The following is a 23,829-nucleotide window of genomic DNA, read 5'->3' as shown; positions in this document are numbered from 1 at the left end:
AACACAATGAATGAGATAAAGAAAAATCTGGAGTCATTAAATAACAGAGCTGATACTATGTTGGATAGAGTTAGCAATCTAGAGGATAGAAATCCAGAAACACTTCAGATGTAGGAGGAAAGAGAACTAAGACTAAAAAGAAATGAAGAAATTATCTGAGAAATATCCCAAAACTTAGGAAATGCAATTAAGGATTATAGGTATTCCAGAGGGAAAAGAGAGGGAGAAAGGAGCAGAGGGATTGTTTAAAGAAATAATAGCTGAGAACTTCAAAACCTTGGGAAGGAGCTGGAATTACATATAAATGAAGCCAATAGAACACCTACTTATCATCAATGTAAAAAGACCTTCTCCAAGGCATATATTACTAAAGCTGCCAAAAGTCAATGACAAAGAAAAAATATTAAGGGCATCAAGGAGAAAAAATAACTTACAAAGGAGCCCCTACCAGGCTTTCAGTGGATTTCTCAGCAGAAATCTTATGGGCTAGAAGAGAGGGGAATGAGATATTCAAGATTCCGAAAGACAAAATCTTTCAGCCAAGAATACCATATCCAGCAAAATTATCCTTCAGAATATGACGGAGAAATAAAAGCTTTCCCAAATAAGCAAAACTGATGAAGTCCATCACCAAAAGACCCCCTCTACAAAATTTGATCAAGAAGGTCCTCATACCTGAAAAAAAGAAGGGTTAACAAAACCTTGAGCAAGGAGATAAATAGGCACACAAAATCAGAAAACTGCATGCAAATAAGATATACAACTGTGAGGGGAGGGGGGGTTTGGGGAAATAAAGCAGAAAAAAAAAAAGATTGGCGACAGTTGTTAGCCCAGGTGCCAATCTTTAAAAACAATAAATTAAGAAAAAATCAGAAGACTGCAACTCTCTATCAGAACAGATTACCAAAAACTTAATTATAACTTTAAAGTTAAAGGGAAGGAAAACCTCAAAACTAAATATAACCACTTCAGTTTAACCACAAATTTGCAAGACGAAATGGAATAAGTTGTGACAACAAGAACTTAGATGGAGAAGATGAAAGAGATGAAACCTGCTTAGACTAAGGGAATAAGAGGCTATCAGAGAATAGACTATCATCTATGAAATCTTTTATACAAACTTCATGGTAACCACTAAACAAGAAATCAGAACAGAGGGGCTGACCCCATGGCTGAGTGGTTAAGTTCAAGTGCTCTGCTTTGGCAACCCAGGGTTTCACCAGTTTAGATCATGGGCACAGACATGGCACTGCTCATCAGGCCATGTTGAAGTGGCATCCCACATAGCACGACCAGAGGCACTTAGAACATAAAACTATGTACTGGGGGGGGCTTTGGGGAGAAGAAGAGGAAGAAAGAAGAAGGAGGATGAGGAGGAGGAGGAGGAGGAGGAGAAGAAGAACGTTGGCAATAGTTGTTAGCTCAGGTGCCAATCTCAAAAAAAAAAAAAAAAAAAAAGAACAGAGACACAAATGATAAAGAGAAAAGTGAGAAAACCAATATAGAGAGCCACCAAACTGAATTGGAAGTCTGAAAAATTCATGAGATGAGAAACAAGGGAAATACAGAACAACTGGAAAACAAGCAATAAAATGGCAGCATTAAGTCCTCATATATCAATAATCTAAATGTAAATGGATTGAATTCCCCAATCAAAAGACAGAGGGTGGATGGATGGAGTATAAAACAGGTCCCGACAATACGCTGCCTCCAGGAAACACATCTTGGCTCTAAAGACAAACACAAGCTTAGAGGAAAGGGATGGAAGACGATACTCCAAGCTAACAGCAAAGAAAAGAAAGCAGGTGTGGCCATACTTATATTAGATAAAGTAGACTTCAAGATAACATAGACAATGAGAGACAAATAGGCAGTATATAATGATAAAAGGGACACTCCACCAAGAGGGCATAACACTTATAAACATATTGGCACCTAACACAGGAGAGCCAAAGTACATAAAACAACTATTAATTCACCTAAAAGGAGACATTAACAGCAACACAATAACAGGAGGGGACCTTAACACCTCATTTTCATGAATGGATAGATCAACCAGACAGAGACTCAGAAAGAAAATAGTGGAACTAAAAAAAAAGAACTAGGCCAGATGGACTTAACAGGTATATATTAGAACACTCCATCCAAAATGAGCAGAATACACATTATTCTCCAGTGCACATGGAACATTCTCAAAGACAGATGTTGGGAAACAAGGCGTCTCAATAAATTTAAGAAAACTGAAATCATATCAAGCATCTTAACTGTCCATAATGCTATGAATCCAGACATCAACTACAAGAAAAAAGCTGGAAAAGTGACAAACATGTGGAGACTAAAATCATGCTACTGAACAACCAATGGATCATTGCAGAAATTAAAGGAGATATCAAAGAATATCTGAAGACAAATGAAAATGAAAAAACTCCATACCAACTCATATGGGATGCAGCAAAAGTGATCCTAAGACGGAAATTGATAGAAATACAGGCCGACCTCTACAAGCAAGAAAAATCTCAAATAAACAATCTTAAACTACACCTAACAGTACAAGAAAAAGAAGAACAAACAAAGCTCAAAGTCAGCAGAAAGAGGGAAATAATTAAAATTAGAGCAGAAGTAAATGAAATTGAAACAAGCAAACAAAATATCAGTGGAAAGGAGTAATGAAACTGAGATGGTTCTTTTAGAAGATAAGCAAAACTGACAAAGCCTTAGCCAGACTCACTAGGAAAAAAAGAGAGAAGGTTCAAGTAAGTAAAAGTAGAAATCAAAGAGGAGGAATTACATTGCATACCACAGAAATACAAAGGATTAGAAGAGAATGTGGAAAACTATATACCAACACATTTTACTATCTAGGAGAAATAGATAAATTCTTAGACTCATACACCTCCTAAAAATGAACCAAGAAGAAATAGAGAATCTGAATAGACCAATCACAAGTAAAGAGATTGGAATAGTAATGAAAACCTCCCAAAATGTAAAAGTCAGGGACCAGGCGGCTTCTCTGGAGAATTCCACCAAACATTCAAAGAAGATTTAGTAGCTGTCCTTCTCAACCTATTCCAAATAATTGAAGAAGACAGAACACTGTCTAATACATTTTATAAGGCCAAAATCAGCCTGATTTCAAAGTCAGACAAAGACAACACAAAGAAGGAAAACTACAGGCCAATATCACTGATGAATGTAGATGCAAAAATCTTCAACAAAATATTGGCAAGTACAGCAATACATCAAAAGGATCATACACCACGATTAAGTGGGATTTATACCAGGGACACAGGGGTGGTTCAATGTCTGAAAATAAATCAATGAGATACACCACATTAACAAAATGAGGAATAAAATTCATGTGATCATCCCAATAGAGCAGAGAAAGCATTTGACAAGATTCAATATCCATTTATCATAAAAACTCTCAATAAAATGGGTATAGAAGGAAAGCATCTCAACATAATAAAGACCATGTATGACAAACCCATAGCCAAGATCATACTCAATGGGGAAAACCTGAAAGTCATCCCTCTGAGAATGAGAACAAGACAAGGTTGCCTACTCTCACCACTCTTAGTCAACATAGTACTGTAGGTTTTGGCCAGAAAAACTAGGCAAGAAAATGAAATAAAAGGTAGCCAAATCAGCAAGGAATGAAGTAAAACCCACAGTTTGCAAATGACACAATTTTACATATAGAAAACCCTAAAGAATCCTTCAGAAAACTATTAGAAATAATCAACAACTATAGCAGAATTGTAGGGTACAAAATCAACTTACAAAAATCAGTTGCATTTCTATACTCTAATAAAAAACTAGCAGAAAGAAAACACAAGAATATAATCCCATTTAGAATCACAACAAAAAGAATAAAATATCTAGGAATAAATTTAACCAAGGATGTGAAAGATCTATACAATGAAAACTATAAGACATTATAGAAAGAAATTGATGAAGAAATAAAGAAAACAAAAGATATTCCATGCACACGGATTGGAAGAATAAACATAGTTAAAATCTCAATACCACCTAAAACCAACTGCATATTCAATGCAATCTCAAAAAATTAAAAATAGAAATACCATATGACTCAGCTATTCCACTACAAGATATTTACCCAAAGAACTTGAAATCAACAATTAAAAGAGACTTATGCTTCACTATGTTCATTACAGCATTATTGACAATAGCCAAGACGTAGAAGCAACCTAAGTGCCCATCAACTGATGAATGGATAAAGAAGATATGGTATATGTATACAATGGAATACTACTCAGCCAGAAAAAAGCCAAATTCGTCCCATTTGCAACAACATGGATGAACTTTAGGGTATCATATTAAGTGAAATAAGTCAGACAGAAAGACAAACGCTGTATGATTTCACTCAAATGTGGAAGGTAAATTAACACGTGGACAAAGAGAACAATTTTGCGGTCACCAGATGGGAAAGACGTTGGGGGGTCGGCACAATGGGTGAAGGGGCACATTTATATGGTGACTTACAAATAATAAAGTACAACTGAAATTTTTCAATGTTATAAACTATTATGACCTCAATAAAAAAAAGATGACATTTATCTATATTTGTTGTCATAGAAAGTGCTTATGCATAATATGGAATTTAAAAATCAGGTTATAAAACCGCATGTGGCTCAGTGCTATAAATTTTTGTATCTTATTTCTGTGTGTGTAGGTATGGATAAGGATGTGTTTGCAAGCAGGTTTATCAAAATGAGAACAGTACTTAACTTTGTGGTTGGATTCCATTTTACTTTGAACTTTTATTTACCTTTTAAGGGTTTGTTTTTCAATTACAATAAGCACACATGATTTTTCCAAAAGGCACATTAAAAACAGAATACACTAGAACTCATAAATAAACTCAAGCTGATTTCTTGATGAAAAACAACAACCCAGACACTGTCCTAGATTCTGGAGGCACTGCGCTGCGTAGAATCACACTAAAATCCTGTCCTCATGGAGTAACTTAGTCTCTGGAAGTTCTTCTGGATGACAGATGTCCTGACAGGAGATTTGGTCTGAGTACCTAAAGTTCCTATTTTACTGTGCCCTCCTTTTACATCAGGTAACCCCAGAAGGGTTATCATAAACTTAATTTTATGAAAATGGTGGGAGAGAGTAGAGAAAAACAAGTAGGCAGTTATCTTTGGAGTATGTAAGCATGAGAGATTTAAGGTTTGTGGGTTTTAACAGTGTTCTCTTGAATGAGAGACAGGAGGTAACGCCTCAGCTCCCATTATGTTCTGTAGGATTAGTGAGTTGAAGAGATGTAGCTATATGCTTATTCCTTATCCAGCAGAGATTCTCCACCCTAGTCCTTCGTTCACTTTTCTTTTGGCTCAGCCTCCCAAATTTTGGAGTCATCCTTGAGTCTTCTATCCCACTGTCATCTAATAGCTAATCTATGAGCAAATCTTCCTAGCTCAACTTCAAAGTATACCTTATCTTGAAGAGTTCCAGTTCCAGAAAAGATGGAGTAAGCACAGTTCAACCTTTCTGTCCTGCAGACATACAGCTATAAACCCTAGAGAGAATGCAAGGAAAAGCTATCTAAGGACTTTGCAAAGTAGATTATAGCAGGAACATTGGAGGAGGAGATCAAATTTGCAGTTTCTGAATTTTCCCCTCTGCATCACTTGGCTGGGAATCAAAAGCAGTCTAGACCTAGAAGTGTGCACTGAGTAAATATAGAAAGAGCTCCAAGAGAACCTCTCTTTTGTTGGTCAGTCAAGTTGGCTAGAGAGTAAAGGATGGCTCTCTGCCTTCTTTTTCTTTTCTTTTTTTCTTTTCTCTTCTCTTCTTTTCTTCTGTTATCTTTTGTCCCAGACCCCAGTCAATCCTGTGACAGAGAAGCAGTGACAGGGCAACAACAGTGGCTGAGTAGGTGCTTAACACTCTTAGAGAAGAGAATATTTCTACTTGAGCATAGGAGCTGTGATCTCAAGAGCATGAGACAAATGCCTATTGCTTTTATTCTCTCTGCATCCTCTTGATTCTTCACCATTGACACAGACTCAGTTGTGGAAAGTGTGCAGCCCAGTGAGAAAACTAAAGCCAAGTTTCCAAAGGGAGAAAGCATCAGGGAGATCAAAAAGAGGAGGGCGCTCAAGAGGGTCATTCCATGAAGTTGTGTGTGAATTCCAGGGCTCCCCTCTGAGCTGCAACTGTGTGGATCTGAACTTAAACAGCATGCCAAAGTCTTTGAGAAGGGCATTACAGAGTAAACCACCAACCAAATCCTAGACTCATCAGTGGGCGGTGCACATGTAGGGGCGGGTCCGAATACCACTACAAAGAATTTGATAACTGAACTGACGTCGGAATCACGGGCCACAGAAGGTGGGTTGGAAATTGCCACCTGCAACTAACCAGGTTAATTGCCTGCTAAAACTAAAAATGTAACATTTTCATTAATTTAAAAAAATATCCAGAGTATCATGACATAATATTCAAAATATCCAGGATACACTCTAAAGTTACTCAGTACACAAAGAAGCAAGAATTCTCAACCTGCAAAGGAAGAAAGAATCAGCAGATGCCAATCCTGCAATGGCACAGATGTTGGAATTTTCAGAAAAAGACTTTAAAGCAAACATTATAACAATGATTCCATAAGTAAGGGCAAGCATAACTGAAGCAAATGAAAGATAGAAAGTATCAGCAAATAAATAGAAATTATAAAGAAGAATACAATTGCAAATTGAGAAACGAAAGATACAAAAACAATATGAAAAGTTCACTGGGTGGGCTCAATGGCATAATAGAAATATAAAAGAGTCAGTGAACTTGAAGATGGATCAAATTGCAGAGAGAAAAATAAATTTTAAAAAAAGATAGCGTCTTACAGACTTGTGGGACAATACCAAATGTCTAACCTTCATGTTATCAGAGTCTCGGAAAAAGAGAAGGAAGAATGTCAAAAAATAATGGTTGAAAACTTTCAAATATTGGTGAAAGATATAAACTTACAGGTTCAAGAAGCTCTGCAAATCTCAAACTGGATGAACTTGAAATCTGCCACAGACACGTCATAATAAAACTATTAAAAACCAACACAAAGAAAAAAATCTTTCAATTGTAAAGTGGAACACATATATAACTACAGACCATGTCAAGAAGGAGAAGATTTCTAGCCCTTCCAGGACCCATTGTATGTCTCTTCCCAATCACATCTCTTTCTCTTCCCTCAAAGGAGAAATCTAACTTTTATGATAAATGCTAACCTGAGATTTATGATAGGACTTCTTTGCTTTTCTTTATACTTTTACACATTTACCACAAAAGTACACACACTTAGGTTGTTCTATTTTTTTAATTTTAAATAGATGTAGTTATACAGTATGTAATCTTTTGTGTCTGGATTCTTTGGCTCCACGTTTTGCTTATGAGATTCATTCATGTTGTTATATGTACCTATAGTTCACTAATTTTTGTTGACCTGTTAGTCTATTGTATGACTATCCCATAATTTTTTTATCCATTCTATTGATGATGGACATTTACCTTGTTACCAGTTTTGTGCTATTACAAACAGCTCCACTAACACTCTCAGTGACGTGTCTTCCAGTGCGCAGGTGCGCACGTTTATCTTGGATTTATACCTAGGAGTGGAGTTTCTCAGTCATAGGTTATATGAATGGTTGACATTAGCTGACAATCTCCAGTAGTTTTCTAATATGTATTTGGAAAACAATTATACATTTCCACCAACAGCATATGAGAGATACTATTCCTCTATATTCACAGCCAACACGAGGTATTGACAGTCCTTTTAATTTTAGCCATGTAGAGGGAACATTGCAGTAGTATTTTTCTGTGGTTCTACATCATCATTCTCAGATGATTAAAGAAGTGAGCCCCTTTCATGTGTTTACTGGCCATTGGTACGTTCTTTGCTGAACTGCTGTTCAAATCACACGTGGTCGTCTGTATTTATTTTACTGATTTGTAAGAGTTTGTTGTATATTCTATGTCAGTCCTGGTTCTCAGAGAAGCAGCAGCTAAGGCAGAGTGATGTGTAAGAGATTACTGGGTGAAACTCTGGTGAGGGAAGGTGGGAAGAGCCACAGGGGTGAAGCAAGTCTGACTTCTGTGAAGCAGAGAGGGATAAAAGGAAGGAGGGAGGGTCACAGACTGCAATGTAGTTTTAAGAAAGTGTTTTCGAGACCAGGGAGTTCTTGAATTAAAAGTGCAGAATGGAAATTAGAGGTTGGGAAAGGGAATTTTTAAGAAATTGACGAAGGTTTAAAACGTTTTTGAGGAGAATGGGAAAATGTGCTGATTAAAGAAATACAGTAGGATCACTGGGCCATGTTGCTGGGCCTTTTGAAGTTGGTGATGTGAGTTTATAGTGGACTAAATCTTCCCTATTTTGTGACTTTTTCTAGAGGTTGTCAGGGAACAGGTTTGGAGAACGCTTAGAATAGGATTCACACAGTACTGGAGAATTGCTGTACACTCATGCTGAACAGGCAAGAGTGTTGGAAATGTCAATGGTTACAAATTTTATGGAGGAAAATTTGTCCCATATACCAATAAGTATTAAACATGTACATACCTGTCAATATTTATCAGCATTAAAAAATATATAAAATATATGAAACTAGCAGTTCCATGTATTTGATTTTGCAGCTATTCTATTTCTTTATGCCCTTGCTTTGTTTCAGAGCTGGCTACTGCTCCTTTTATAAGTTCCATGCTGCCTGGGACCATGTCTGTCTTATTCACTAGGATATTCCTGGTATCAAGCAAAGTGCTATCATTTATTAGGTGGGGACTGAAAAAATACTTACTGAATGATTGAAATGGTGGAAGTGCATTTCAATTCAGGTCATTCTGATTCTAGATTCCTTTATCTTTTAGCACACCACACAGTAGAGGCATGGATAAAAGACAGTGGTGCTTTTTTCTCTGCATTATTAGGGAAGATGAAAGAGATGGTGTATGTGAAAAGGTCCAGGACCCATGCCTAGAACAGAGAAGATGCTCAATACCAGCTGTTGATTTTTGTTGTTCAGTCAGTGATTTCCCTAATGATGCTGACCCTCCAACATCAGGTCCTGAAATACCTTAACTCCCTTTTCCTCTGGAAAATTTATGGACTCTGTCTAGACACTAGAAGGACATTGGGCACTTTTACGAAAGAGAACAGAAGTCACTTCCTTGAGACCAAAGCCGTATTCAACGGGATTAATTAAATGATGGCATCAACATTGTTCTAACTTGTGAATGAGGCAAAAGCTAGTTTCAATACTGCCTCAGCAAGTGATCCTGTGGGAGAGAATTAGCCTCCCTCGGAGAGACAGAAAGCACATGGCACTGATAATCCCCACGTTATCACTCCCACCTTATAAATAACCCTTTCCAGTGGAAGGAGAAAGATTTTCTCTGAGACTGTGCTGATGGGTATTCTTAGCTGAAAGCAGAGCTTGCAAGCCAGCTACTCTTTCTGTGAGGGCTTCTTCCCTAATATCAGCAGCCGTGCTTTTCTTGTCAAAGACAGAGTAGATAATGGAAAGTGGTGGATAAATTGGAAAGGGCGCAAGCTGGAGTGACAAGCGACCTGGGTTCCAGCCCCACCACTGCCATGAATCACCCACGTGACTTTGGACCAGCTCTACCTAATCTCTCTGAGTGATAAATCCACCATCTTCAAAATGGAAACAATTGGAAAAGATGATTTTAAGTGTCATAGGGTTCTTCAGCAAATAAAAGGAAAATGGATAATGGAACAATTTTCAGTTGCTAGTAAATGAAAGACACTCTTTTGAGTTTTCGTCTAGTCCTATTCTAAGAAACTTTCATTTCGGATGAGTTTCTGTAATCCATGGCAGTTGCCCAATCTGTGTTTTGCCTCAATGTAAAAAACAATTTGAATCTTATCCAGGAGTTTAGTCATGTGAAACAGTGAAATGTGGGATGTTATGCTTGGAGCTGTCCTAGATGACCTTTTAATAACTTCCAGGTCTACCATTCCATGATGTTAGGATGTAAAACAAAGTAAAACAAAACAAAACACCCGGTGACCTATTAGTGTCCTCAGATCCTGTCAATGTAAGTTTTCTATAATCTATTTTTAAAATTAAATAAAAGAAAAATGCAACTCAAATAAAAATTCAGTGGAATAATTTTACTAAAATTCTCATTACTTTCCACAAAATAAATTCTCATGGATAACTCAAACAGGAGACTTCTTTTATTTGCTAGGTTTTAACAAATAATTTATATTGCACTCCCACAAATCTAAATCAAGAGATGAATCAGCTTAATATTATTATTTTGGGATATATACATTCATTTTTGGCTAAATTGTATGCTGTTCATATTGACTATATTTTCTCTACTCTCTTGTATTCTGTATCAGAATCACTATCAGGGACTCTTTCACATTTGTAATAAAATTACACCCATATCGATACCTGCTTGGACTTGAATGCATACACTTAGGTCCTTGACTCCTTAAGCCACACGAACAATTTGTTGTCCATGGTGTTGATGATGGTGATATCAGAGATGCCATTTATTGCACGTTTATCACATCCAGGGTCTATATGAACACTTCACATGTACTGTTTTCATTTGCTCTTCTCTGCAACCTGAGGGTAGAGCAGTACTCTTATTTTTATTTTATAGATAAGAACATTGAAGTTTTGAGAAGTTCTCCATGATTACACAGCCAATAAATGGCAGAGGAGGGATTCAAAGTCAGATGAGTTTAAGTGACAGTATAGTACAGCAAAGCCCACAGACCTTCTAGCAAGGCCTCCTGGATGCAAACCCTAATTCTGCCATTTATTAGCTGAATATGCCTCTGTAAATTGCTAAATGTGTGTCTCACTTTCTTCTTCTGTAAAATGAAGGTAAAAACAGTAATCTACCTCATGGGGATGATGTGAGGATTGAATGAACTGATGTATGTGAAGCAGCCAGGACAGTGCTTGGCAAAGACTAAGTGCTACACAGGTGTTTGCTCTTATTACTGCTGTCTGTGCTCTTGGACAAAATGTTCTACTCTGAAAGGGTCCCCATCAGACTTCTCATTTGCAGAAGCTGTATTTGCCTTCTTGCGGTAAAACTTGGAGTGAAAAAAAGGGGGCAGCTTCCTGATCAACACAGGAATCTTCTCTCCAGTGTTTCTTGTGTCTGAGTGTCCCTTCTTCTGCTGATGCTTAATGATTCTCCTTTAATTCTTATTATACTGACCATCATTTCTTCAGCAAGTTGGAAGATTTAGCTAGTTTAAGAAGGTCTATGTTTCCTGGGAAAAATAGGTTGTTGTTGGGTTGGGTTAGTGACAGTTGTTAAATTAATCACTAACTAAGGCACAGGCATTTCCTTAATGGCATTAGGAGATAAAGGGTGAATAGGAATAGTCTGCCAGATGAGATTATAATTTATTGTTGATTAAGACAAGGCATCTGTTCTCGATGCCCCCATAGTTTCCTTTATGTAGAGAATAGGTGAATAATCATTTAATAGAATCTTTCACTGATGCTCACCAAACTTTTTTACTTTTTCTTTTTTAACTTTAACTTCTCCTTGTAGACTACAGAGGGACTAGTACCCTTTAACTAGAAGTATTTCCCAAGCCCAGGGAAAGCAAAAGGGAATAGTAATTTAAGCTGGCTTCCTAGATCTGATGCTGTCCACATCACGGACATGGAGCGGGAGTAAATGAGCAAGGAGAGCAATGGAGAAATTGGGCAAGTCTCCAGCTGCAAACAAGTCAGTTTCTCTGAATTCTGTTTCAGTTTGTTTTACATAAATTTGTGTTATTATTGGAAAAACTGACAGAAAGCACAGCAAACCTCATTGCAAAGTCCACGGAGAAATATTTAATTCAAAGGGTATGCACTACACATGCAGAAATTTCAGGAAATCCTCAACATTCTCAAGTATCATTTTCTCAAGTATCATTGTATCTATGTGGCACCATGCTGAAATTTTTCAGAGATGTGCTCCAATTGGGTTAGAAAATCGGTCTGCCTAATGTTCAATTTCAGTAGCAACAACAGAAATTAAAATTTAGATAATTAAGTTATTTTTGTGTAATAACTTACGTATCTAGTGCCCAGTGATGCTGAAGTTAACAGATAGACATATGCTCACCTTTTCTGGTTAACAGAATGAATTGATACAAGAATTTTGGAACAGAAAGGCTTAAGAGGGACAGAGGGAAGTGGGTGTAACTAAAGGAAATCTTGCAACATTTTACCCCCGGAATTAGTTCTGTTATGATTATGTTTCTCTCTTGACTTTACAGGCAATACTGTACCTGCCTTATCAGTGTTTTCGGCCTCTATAGAAATACCACACAATGTCACAGAATTTTTCATGCTGAGACTCTCATAGAACCCAGAGGTACCGAGAATTCTCTTTGTGGTCTTTTTGATCATCTCTGCGGTCACAGTTTGTGGAAACATGCTCATTGTGGTGACCGTCACCTCCAGTCCCATCCTGGATTCTGCCAGGTATTTTTTTCCTGGACAACTTGTCCTTTGTTAACACCTGTTATTCTTCCTCTTTGACCCCCCAAATCATTGCTGACTTCTTGTATGAGGGGAGAGCCATCTCTTATGGGGGCTGCATGGCTCAGTTCTTTGGAGCTCATGTTTTGGCAGGTGTTGAGATCATTCTGCTCACAGCGATGGCCTATGACTGCTATATAGCCACGTGCAAGCCCCTGCACTACACTATCAGCATGACCAGGCATCTCTTTGCCCTGCTGGTGGGGGTGGCTTGGCTGGGGGGCTTCCTGCGTTCTTTGGTTCAGCTCCTCTTGGTCCTTCAATTGCCATTCTGTGGGTCAATGTGATCAATCACTGTCTGTGACTTGTATCCCTTGCTGGAATTCGCCTGCACCAACACACATGTCATCAGTTTGCTGTTTGTTGCCAACAGTGGTGTCATCTGCCTGTTGAACTTCCTCATGCTGGCTGCCTCCTACATTGTCATCCTGTGCTCCTTGAGGCCCCACAGTGCAGAAGGGAGCTGCAAATCCCTCTCCACCTGTGGGGCCTGCTTCACTGTTGTTGCCTTGTTCTTTGTGCCCTGTATATTTGATTACATACACCTAATGTCTACTTTATCCATAGACAAAAATATGGCAGTATTTTTTTAATATAATAAGCATTTATTATTGCCTACAAATCTGTGGATTAGTTGGATAGTTTTACTGGTTCAAGATAGTCGTAGATACCTCACTCAAGTGTATCACCAGCTCTGCTTATTTTATTTATTTATTTTTAATTTAATTTTATTTATTTTACTTTTATTTTTATTTTTTAAATTGAGATTCATAATAGTTTACATCATTGTGAAATTTCAGTTGTACATTATTTCTTGTCTGTCGCCACATAAGTGCTCCCCTTCACTCCCTGTGCCCACCTCCAAACCCCTTCCCCTGGTAACCACTGAACTATTTTCTTTGTCCCTGTGTTTGTTTATATTCCACATATAAGTGAAATCACATGGTGCTTGTGTTTCTCAGCCTGGCTTATTTCGCTTAGCATAATTCCCTCCAGGTCCATCCATGTTGTTGCATATGGAATGAATTTGTATTTTTTCTGGCTGAGTAGTATTTCACTATATATATATACCACATCTTCTTTATCCAATCATTGCTCAATGGACACTTGGATTGTTTCCATGTCTTGGCTATTGTGAATAGTGCTGCAATGAACATAGGGGTATATATGTTACTTTGGATTGTTGATTTCAAATTGTTTGGGTAGACACCCAGTAGTGGGATAGCTGGGTCATACAGTATTTGTAGTTTTAGTTTGTTCAGGAATCTCCATACTGTTGGATGTCTCTCTGTGTTTCCTTGTAAGTCAGTGAGTTTCCTTATGATGGATATTTTGAATTCTTTGTCATTTAGCTTGTATATTTCTGTGTCTTCAGTGTTGGTTTCTGGAGAATTGCCATTTTCCTTCTGGTCTGAATTGTTGCTGCAGTTTCTCTTTGTTTGATGAACTAATCTTTTGTTGAGCATTTGTGGTATTCCCCACCGGTGGGGGGGGCGGGGAGCAGGAACAGTGTTTCTGGCCCCACCTGGTCTGCTGGAAGCTGTGGGGGTATTATGGGTGCTTGCCCCAGCCTGGGATGTGTTCAGGGACTTGTGTGGACTGTCCTTGGCGGGCGGGGCTTCCTCCCTAGGCTAGGGCCTCTCTCTGGTGCCACAGGGGTGCTCTGAGCTCCCCCTACCCACCAGAAAGTGATCACCAGTGGGCTCAAAGCTACTGCATCAATTCCTGCAGCTGTCCAGGACATGTTCTGTCTTTGGGAGCACAGCTGCACCGTGAGCATATGTGCGAGCCTGGGAAGTGTTTGCCCCAGCACAGAAATCTACTGAGTTCCCTGTTTACGATCTGCAGTCTGTGGGGTCTCTGTGCTTGGTTGGTGGGGCTTCCTCGCTGAGACCTGAGCTATGGCTGCTCCTTGACGGCCCTGGGGCATGGTGGGCTCCCCCTCCCTGCCAGGAAAGTCAGCGCTTGTGAGTTCAAAACTGCTGTGCCTGAGACCAGCCTGGGGCTGAGTGGTTAAGTTCACGTGCTCCGCTTCAGCGGCCCAGGGTTTCACTGGTCCAGATCCTGGGCACAGACATGGTACCACTCATCAAGTCATGCTGAGGCAGCATCCCACATGCCACAACTAGAAGGACCCACAACTAAAAATATACAACTATGTATCAGGGGGCTTTGAGGTGAAAAACGAAAAATAAAATCTTTAGGAAAAAAAACTGCCACACCTATTCCTGCTGCCTCCCCAACCTGTACCCTCTTTGGGAGCACAGCTGCACTGTGAGCACTGTGCGTGTCTGAGAAGTGTTTGCCCCAGGGTGGAAATCTGCTAAGGTCCCTGTATATGATCCACAGTCCACAGGGCTGCTGAGCTTGGTTGGCGTGGCTTCCTTGATGGGACCCTTGATGCCCCTTTATGGCACAGGGGTGTGGTGGGCTCCCTCTCTCCACTAGGAGAGCGACCATGGTTTAAGGGTTACTGCCTCCTCCTCTTATGGTCACCCTGCTGTGTGTTCCCACTTTCCAGGTGCTTGCACCATGTTGGAAAGCGTTTGTGTGCACGCACAGGGCTACCACGGAGAGCAGGGTGTGCTCACATATTTTTGCCACTTCCTTGGGGGCCAGTCCATCCACCCTCAGATGTATAGCTGTGTGTGTCTCTCAGGCATCCTGTTGTACTGTGTGGGCTTCCTCCATTGGTCAGTGAGTGTCCATTAAGTTGTAGTTCATAAAAGGGAGAGACGAAGGGAACAGCTCACTGTGATCTGTTGCTGATGTCTCTGTATTTTTAAATCTTTTTTCAAAAATTTCTTTTTCTTTTTTTATTGCAGTAATGTTGATTTATAACTTTATATAAATTTCCGGTATACATTGTTATATTTTTATTTCTGTGTAGATTACATCAGGTTCACCATCCAAAGGCTAATTACCATCCATCACCACACATATGTGCTTAATCACCCCATTTGCCCTCCTCCCTCCACTTTTCCCCTCTGGTAACCACCAATCCAATCTCTGTTTCTGTGTGTTTGTTTATCATTGTTTTTATCTTCTGCTTATGAGTGATTTCATATGGTATTTGGCTTTCTCCCTCTGACTTATTTCACTTAGCATAATACCCTCGAGGTCCATCCATGTTTTCACAAATGGCTGGATTTCATCATTTCACATGGCTGAGTAGTATTCCATTGTGTGTATATACCACATCTTCTATATCCATTCATCGCTTAGTGGGCACCTAGGTTGCTTCAAAGTCTTGGCTATTGTGAATAATGCTGCAGTGAAGAAGGAGGTGCATGTAGCTGTATGCATTCATGTTTTCATGCTCTTTGGAAGAATACCCAGCCATGGAATAGCTGGATCATATGGTAGATTTATTCTTAATTTTTTGAGGACTCTCCATACTGTTTCCCACAGCAGCTGCACCAGTTCGCACTCCTACCAGCAGTTTATGAGGGTTCCCTTCTCTCCACAGCCTCTCCAACACTTATTTTTTCCTGTCTTGTTAATTATAGCCAACATGGCAGTATTTTATGGTACTCAGACACCTATGTTGAATCCACTCATTTATACCCTGAGAAATGAAGAGGTAAAAAACGCCGTGAGAAAGCTCTTCACACAGTAAGAAATTGCAGATCGACTATAAGCAGTAAAGCAGGAAATAAAAATGACTTTATTTCTGTAAGTGGAACAAACATGTTTATTTTTTATCATATGTTATCTTATTCCATCTTATCCATTCCTTCACCTTCAAAGACTTTTATAGTTTACTTAGTCTTTTTACTTGAATTGCATAATTTGATTATAAAACAACTATGTGAACTATATATGGCATGAATGATTATTCTCCCTCTTTTAGAAATGAGGAAATTGTGTCTCCTGGTGTGGTTAATTTATAATCAAAGTGATCTAGCTTTGAAGTACCTAAACCAAAATTCAGAAACAGTTATTTTTGATCCATCATCCAGATGTTTAAATAGCAATTCATGTTGATATATTGAGTAGTAGAAATGTAACACAAAATGCAACTTAAGACAAATAACTTCATGCTTAGCTATGTTTAGCAGTCTGTGCATCTAGGCCTGGCTTTCATTGCTTCTCATCACCCTTTATGACATCAGCAGTATGGCTGCTACACTGTGGCAGAGAGGGTAAGACCTGGCTCTGGAGACAGATCAGCCTGAGCTTATCTTATTTCCCATGCTTACTCATGGCATGACCTTGAGTAAATGACCAAACCTCTATAAGCCCCTGCTGCCTTTCTTTAAGATAAAGACAAAGACAAGCATAATAGGTGTTTACAGTGTTATTGTGAGAATTAAATTAGATAATCTACGTAAAGGTCTTAACCCAGCGTGTTGCACATATACACCCAATATGTTTTACTTGATATTATTGTATACATACTTCAAGTCTTTCCTAACCTTCCACACAGAGGCTGTTTTCTTTTGCTTTTCTATCTCTCCCAAGTTTGAAATATATGCTTCATTTAGCGTAGGGTGGTTTATTTTTTGGCCAATGATACAAAGTGGTATTTACTTATATATTTTCTAACTCTTTCTGTTTCAAATTCCAGGAATGCTAGTGCTTTGGAATCTGAAACATACACGCATGTTCATTCCATTCTTTTCCTGGTTTTACAAATGCTGACCATATCCCTTTTGAGGCTTCACCCTTTAAGAGTCTAGGCTCCCATAATATATAATAAACTTATCCTTTGATTGACAGTTAATCTGTAATTCACCATGTTGCAACATATTGACTTTTTACACTAAGAAAAAAACAACTAAAAATTAATGTGAAAAGCAATTTCTTTACTACAACTATTCAAAATTACTCTCCCAAAACTCCTAAGTTCAGGAGATCATCAAGAAATAATTATTATTTTAGGTCCAAACTTCTATGTATAACAAAAACAACAGTTATAGAGTTCTCAGGCAAAATAAATATTGTCTTCTTTCACTTTGTCGTAGTTTGACAGTCTATAGCTAGGTATAACTGAGACCTTGAATTCTATATATATTCATTTCTCCTGTTAGACAATAAAAGTATAATAGAGATGATTTTCCAATCAACTAAGAAAAAGATCATATTGAGGCTCGCTAAAAAATAGCCTATCTTTTTGCCAGCTTGCCACAATTTTATCTCAAGAGGCTTTTTAGAAAAGCGTTCTTACTTTAGTTGAAACTTGAAATGCACCTTTATTTCTGGTGCAGTTAAAACATCAAATGTCATAAAGGACTGATCTTAGTGCCCCCTTGTTTCTTTTCCAAATCGTTATTAATAATGGTTCAACTAACTTATGAATGCTGCTTAATTTTTAAAAAAATTCAACCTGCTAGAAAAAAGACATGACTAAATGTCACCAGAAGTTTTCCATATGATTTAAAAATTATTACTAATTTTGTTTATAAAGGTAATAGTGTTTCCCTTTTGGACACTATGTAAAATATTTTTCCCTCAAAACATGTATCTATTTTAAAATTTAGAAAAAGATGGGAAATACATAAGAAAATAAAGATGTGTGTGTGTGTGTGTGTGTGTGTGTGTGTGTAAACCCACCTATAAGCACACTACCTAGAGATAGTCACTATCAACATTTTGGTAGATATGCTTTTAGATGTCATCATCTTTTTCTCCTCCTCCACCTCCTCCTTCAGCTTCTTCTATAAACTTGGTTAAACCTCAACCATCTTAAAAGTTACTCTCAGGGGCTAAATTACTTTTTTTGTTGAGCTTACAAGGCATCTTACACAGTAAACTTTTCTGATCCTCAGTTTATTTGTCCAAAAGTGGGCATTTATTCATTAGTGTATGCCCTTATACATACATATATGTGTGTTATGAGACACAAATGTGTAAGAAGAGCATAGTGTCTGACAGGTTGATGGGAGCCTAATAAATGGTAGCTCCCTTCCCTGCCAGTGGGAAAAGGAAAACAGAAGAACAGAAGCTGGAAATAATGTAAGCCTCTGAATTTTAAGCACTGTTGAAAATATACATGTGAAATCAAAAAAGAAGACATATTTGAGATTTTTATTCTGCAACTCATTGTTATACGGCTACTGGCAAGCTACTTGAAAAAATAGTTTTTCACCTCTCTTGAACTCCCCTCCCTCAAGTTGAGTTTTCTTGTTTTGTTTTGTTTTGTTTTAATGGACAATCATAGGATGAACACACATTCATAGGAAACATATTTGTTTTTTTTTTTTTTAATTTATCAGAGGAAAGTAATACTATATAAGCCACAAAGTACTTCTTTATGTACAAACCAGTGCAGATGGAGAAAACAATAATTTCAAAGAAATTTCCTGTTATGTGGAACTCAAAACATTTACAGAGTTATAAGTTACCAACTGGTCACCAGCTGATTCTTTGCAGACTCAGATATTTTCAGCCTGGCCTATCTATGAAAGCAAGTCTACCTTCAAATTCTTTCAAACAATGAAGGCCAAAGGGTTTCAAGAAGAGAATTTCAAAGATTAGAAAGAAATGTAAGAAATTTAACTTGTTGTCTATTTACCTTAAGAGGATACAAAATGGGTTTCATAAAGCACAAAGAGTTTAGGTCAGACAGGCTCAGATTTGAATTTTGACTCAGCCAAGTGTTAGCTAACTGATCTCGAGCAATGTAATGGACCTCTCTATCCCTTGGTTTCCTAATTTATGAAATGAGAACATCCACATTACTGCACTTAATTGAGCTGTACTGAGAATTAAATAACAGAAAGAGTATAAAGGACTTTGCACATAGTAAATACTCAATAAAAAAAGGTGTCATAATTAATTTTACTAACATTGTTTTATTAATGCTTACACCTTAGCCTATGAGTAGAGTCACCATTATGTTCAAATAATGAAATGTTTTAGACAGAAGTAAGTTCCGTAGTTTGGGGATTCAAATAAATCAAGGACAGAAAGAAATTAGGGTCGTAAATCAATTGCGTCCAAAAGATGTAAAGTGAGTGCTTAGGTCAACACTTTAGCCACGAAAAGTGCTCAATTAACATTAGCTATCTTACTCTACCTTCTCCTCTCCTTATTTTTACACTGTCCTTTTTCATTCCATTTTTCTTGGGAACAAGAACTAGATCTTTAAAAGATAAATTTGATTTTTTAAACCTACCATTGCTTGCATATATTTACAAGATGGTCACACATAATTTATGGCAAAACATCTATTTTTAAAGGTCTTTGTATATAGTGAGATCTAACCTATATATGTTCTGAGAGCATGAGAAATGTCAGCATCACATGATATTAAAATCCCAGGGTGAGAAATCTTCTCCTGAAAAGAGATTTCTGAGCTCTTCCTCAAGAATCACAAACTCTATACAGAGGAAGGTCTTTTAGTCTCAGCACCGGGTTTTCCCTTTTCCTTCTTATTCTGGAGGACTGGACAAGACAGAATCCACCATTAGTGAGAGCTTTTGAAATTAGTTCTACTTAGGCATCTCTCAGTTGCTCCAACCAGCTCTCCCATTTGTATCTACAGAGATATTTAAAGGCATTTTAATCCCAGAATACACAGCTGGTGATGGGCTAGCTCTTAGTGTCCAGAGACCTGCTCATTGACCCCGTTAAGTTTCCTTGCTGAGGTAATTACTCACCATTATGCTGTTCCTGCTTGTCAGTGGATGCCGTTTATGACATATTTTGAAGTGAAGTGAGGCTGAGTCACATGTTTGGGCCTTCTGTGATCATGGTTAATGAAAGACAGCAGCAGTGTTCTTGGTCTCCTCTGTTAGGAACTGCAGTCCCCAGAATACCTTATGCCCTGACAACATCTCTGACAGCTATACAGCATCTCAGAAATTTTCACTATCTTTCAGCTAACTAATTTTTTCAATTTAAACTGCTTAATTCTTACAACATAAGGATGTATGTAATTTTATTTCCCTTTTACGGATTAAGAAACAGGTAGAGAGGGGCTGGCCCCATGGCTGAGTGGTTAAGTTCACACGCTCTGCTTCGGTGGTCTAGGGTTTCACTGGTTCGAATCCTGGGCGCAGACATGGCACCGCTCATCAGGCCACGCTGAGGCAGCGTCCGTATAGCACAACCAGAGGCACTCACAACTAGAATACACAACTATGTACTGGGGCCTCTTTGGGGAGAAAGAAGAAGAAAAAAAAGAAGATTGGCAACAGTTGTTAGCTCAGGTGCTGATCTTTGAAAAAGAAACACAAAAACAGGTGCAGAGGTGGAGCAACTTGCTTACATTTACAAGGCTAATTAAAGCTGAAGACAAGATGCAAAATCAAGACTATTTGATCCAAAGCTCTTAATGCCTGACTTCAAACCTTCTATTTCCGAAGCTCTTAGAATTTCATTATGTTCATGATATGGTTTCTTTTCTATAATCCAGATTTGTGATCAAGTCCAACTTAATGACATAAACTTGTTCTTACATCACTAGCGATTTTCTAAAACAGTTGTTTTGTTTCCAAAGTCTTCTTTTCCTTTGTGTCTAAGACAAGCCTTTAATGTACAAATACTTTCTGCCTTAACTCTCAATTATGTTTCCTTTGCACCAGCCAATTCTAATTCTAATTCTTTTTGTAGACAATTGTATGCTACAGAGAGTGGTGGAGATGTAATTTTTTGAAAGCACCTTAGCATGCAAATGCACTCTTCTTCAGATTGTAATAAGTAAAAAATTTTTTATTCTTGTTATGGGAGGACATATAAAAACCTCTTAAACTTAGGAAGATAAGAAGTATGTTTTGATTAAAAGTGCTTTTTGAAGCCTCTTTTCCTACTGTTCTACACTTTTTCCATATTTAATTGTTTTTCCTCTTTTAAAATAAAACTCCATTCTAACTGTAGTGCTGGGTACAAAGAGTGTTCAAGAATATTGCTGTTGATCTGTTTCATACCCACAATCAGGGCAATGCTATGCCTTTTGTGGGCCTTTCATACATTTGTCCTCATGGATTCTTTCCTCTATAAAGGTAATAAAAATTATATTTTATGGCTGCATTGGTGTAAAGACCACTGTTCTCCAAGTTGGGTTACATTCATTTTTTATTCTTATTTTAAAAGAAATTGACATATTTCAAGGGCTCCTAAAACTATCATAGGCCCTGCGCACTGTGCCCACTGTGCCATAATGGATATGTCAGCCCTGTCCATAACATGTGGGCTCCTGAAGGAAACTGATCCAGGCAGGATAATTGACTGTCCCAAGTTTAACGAACTAAGGAGGAGGATAAATCTCTATAAAAGATCACTAGATTTTTTTTGCCTAGATACTCCAACCACAAGATTTATTTAGCTCCGGTTTTCATTATTTGCCCCCAGAGTTTCTTCATGACATTTTTCATTTCTGTATTTCTGAGGGTGTAGATCAAAGGGTTCAACATAGGAGTTCCTATGGTGCAAAACACAGTCACAGCTTTGTCAGCAGGGAAGGAGGTCACAGGTCTTAGGTACAGAAATGAACAAGGTACAAAGAATAAGATGACAACAGTGACATGAGAGGCACAAGTAGATAGGGCTTTGTGATGCCCTTCAGAGCTATGTGTCCTCAGGGAGCATAGGATGAGGACATAGGAAATAACCAGCATAGAAAAAATGATCAAACAGAGAGACCCACTGTTGGCAGCAATCAGAGGCCCCAAAGTGTGAGTGTCTGTGCAGGCCAGCTCCAGAAGAGGTATTATATCACACATAAAATGGTCAATGACATTGGGGCCACAGAATGGTAACTGGATCATGAACAAAATCTGGATCCCTCCGTGAAGAAACCCTAAAACTACAGCCATTCCCACCAGGAAACCACACACAGGTCTCTTCATGATGATCATATAGTGCACGGGCTTACAGATGGCTACATAGCGGTCATAGGCCATGACAATTAACACAATGATCTCAGTTCCAGCAAAGAAATGTTCAGCAAAGAGCTGAGTCATGCAGCCATTCAAGGATATGGTGCTCTTCTCAGAGATCAAGTCAAAGATCATTTTGGGTGCTATGGAAGAAGAGTATAAACCATCTATAATGGACAAACAGGACAGAAAAAAGTACATGGGTGAGCCCAGGGCTGGGCTGATGAAGATGGTGACTGAGACGAGCAGGTTACCTGACAATGTGATCAAGTAGAGGATTAAAAACACAGCAAATAAGACTTTCTGCAGTTCTGGATTCTGGGTCAGACCCAGCAGGATGAATTCTGTTACACTGTTCATGTTTTCCATTGATTCAGCTTGGGTTGTAAGCAAATGATCCATCTGGAAAGATCATAGTATTTCTAAGTGATGATATTTTTAATTCCGTTTAAAATATTCCATCATCTCCTGAGTCCTGGTCTCTGTGACTGGACCTTCCACTCACTGCCATTTTGCAGATAGTTGTAAAGCAGAAAGGAAGGAGGTTAAATTTTCCTTATTCCTATTAATTGGATAGTGGCTATACCTTACTAACACCAGAATACAAGCAAGGTGTTATTACAAATGTTGACTTATGGTTGACTTCCAAAGTTTCTTGATCTAAAAGTCTCACAGATGGCTATATATCACTTTTGCGGACAAATTTCACCAATAACATTTATTTTCAAGTTATTCTTGTCTATTGGCATGAATACCTGTAAGTATATGATCACAATATTCTTTTTTTTTTTTTTCCAAGGAAGATTAGCCCTAAGCTAACTGCTGCCAATCCTCCTCTTTTTGCTGAGGAAGACTGGTCCTGAGATAACATCCATGCCCATCTTCCTCTACTTTTATATGTGGGATGCCTACCACAGCATGGCTTGCCAAGCGGTGCCACGTCTGCACCCGGGATCTGAACCGGCGAACCCCGGGTCGCTGAGAAGCGGAAAGTGCAAACTTAACCGCTGCACCACCGGGCTGGCCCTAAACACAATATTCTTTTAAAAGTCATCTGTGTATCAGATATGAAAGTACCAAGCCTTACTATATTTATACCAGCTGTGTTCTGTGAACTGTTATTCCTTTCTGTCTAGTGAATGCACCTGCACAGACAGACAGAGACAGAGCTGCCGATGGAGTTTTTTTTCCCCTCAAAATGCCAAGGAACTATCTTTAGAACAGCTCTTTGAGCAGCATTCACTCAACAGCCCCAGATGTTGTGTGTGGCTTGACATGACTCTTTCATACTCTCTCTTTCCACATCTTTGAATGTGGACATGTAAGCGGTATGAATTTCCCTGAAATGTTCCCAATGTTTCTTAAATGAATTCTCTGTGCAGTTCTTATTTCATCACATGTAGAAAGGTGCTCTGGATTAGATATATTACTCTACTGACCTTTTACAAGTGGAATTA

The 23,829-nt window shown here is 38.3% G+C and overlaps 1 protein-coding gene and 1 pseudogene across 1 annotated transcript; one reads left to right on the top strand and one right to left on the bottom strand.

Annotated features, from left to right (window-relative positions):
• Positions 1 to 12,283: 12,283 nt before the first annotated feature.
• Positions 12,284 to 16,167, top strand: LOC124231931 (olfactory receptor 4C3-like; annotated as a pseudogene).
• Positions 16,168 to 21,811: 5,644 nt separating this feature from the next.
• Positions 21,812 to 22,774, bottom strand: LOC124231933 (olfactory receptor 4C45-like). The gene has a single exon (XM_046648932.1). It carries the CDS (start codon positions 22,772 to 22,774, stop codon positions 21,812 to 21,814), a length of 963 nt encoding a protein of 320 aa, XP_046504888.1.
• Positions 22,775 to 23,829: the final 1,055 nt, after the last annotated feature.

Source organism: Equus quagga, unplaced genomic scaffold (assembly GCF_021613505.1).
Source record: "Equus quagga isolate Etosha38 unplaced genomic scaffold, UCLA_HA_Equagga_1.0 HiC_scaffold_12451_RagTag, whole genome shotgun sequence".
Lineage (NCBI taxonomy): Eukaryota > Metazoa > Chordata > Mammalia > Perissodactyla > Equidae > Equus > Equus quagga.
The sequence above is the reverse complement of the archived record's forward strand: the minus strand, read 5'-3'. Positions and strand labels throughout refer to the sequence as shown.

What these genes read in the sequence shown, in the direction of transcription:
- LOC124231933 (XM_046648932.1), bottom strand. Translation starts at nt 22,774, where the DNA reads ATGGATCATTTGCTTACAACCCAAGCTGAATCAATGGAAAACATGAAC.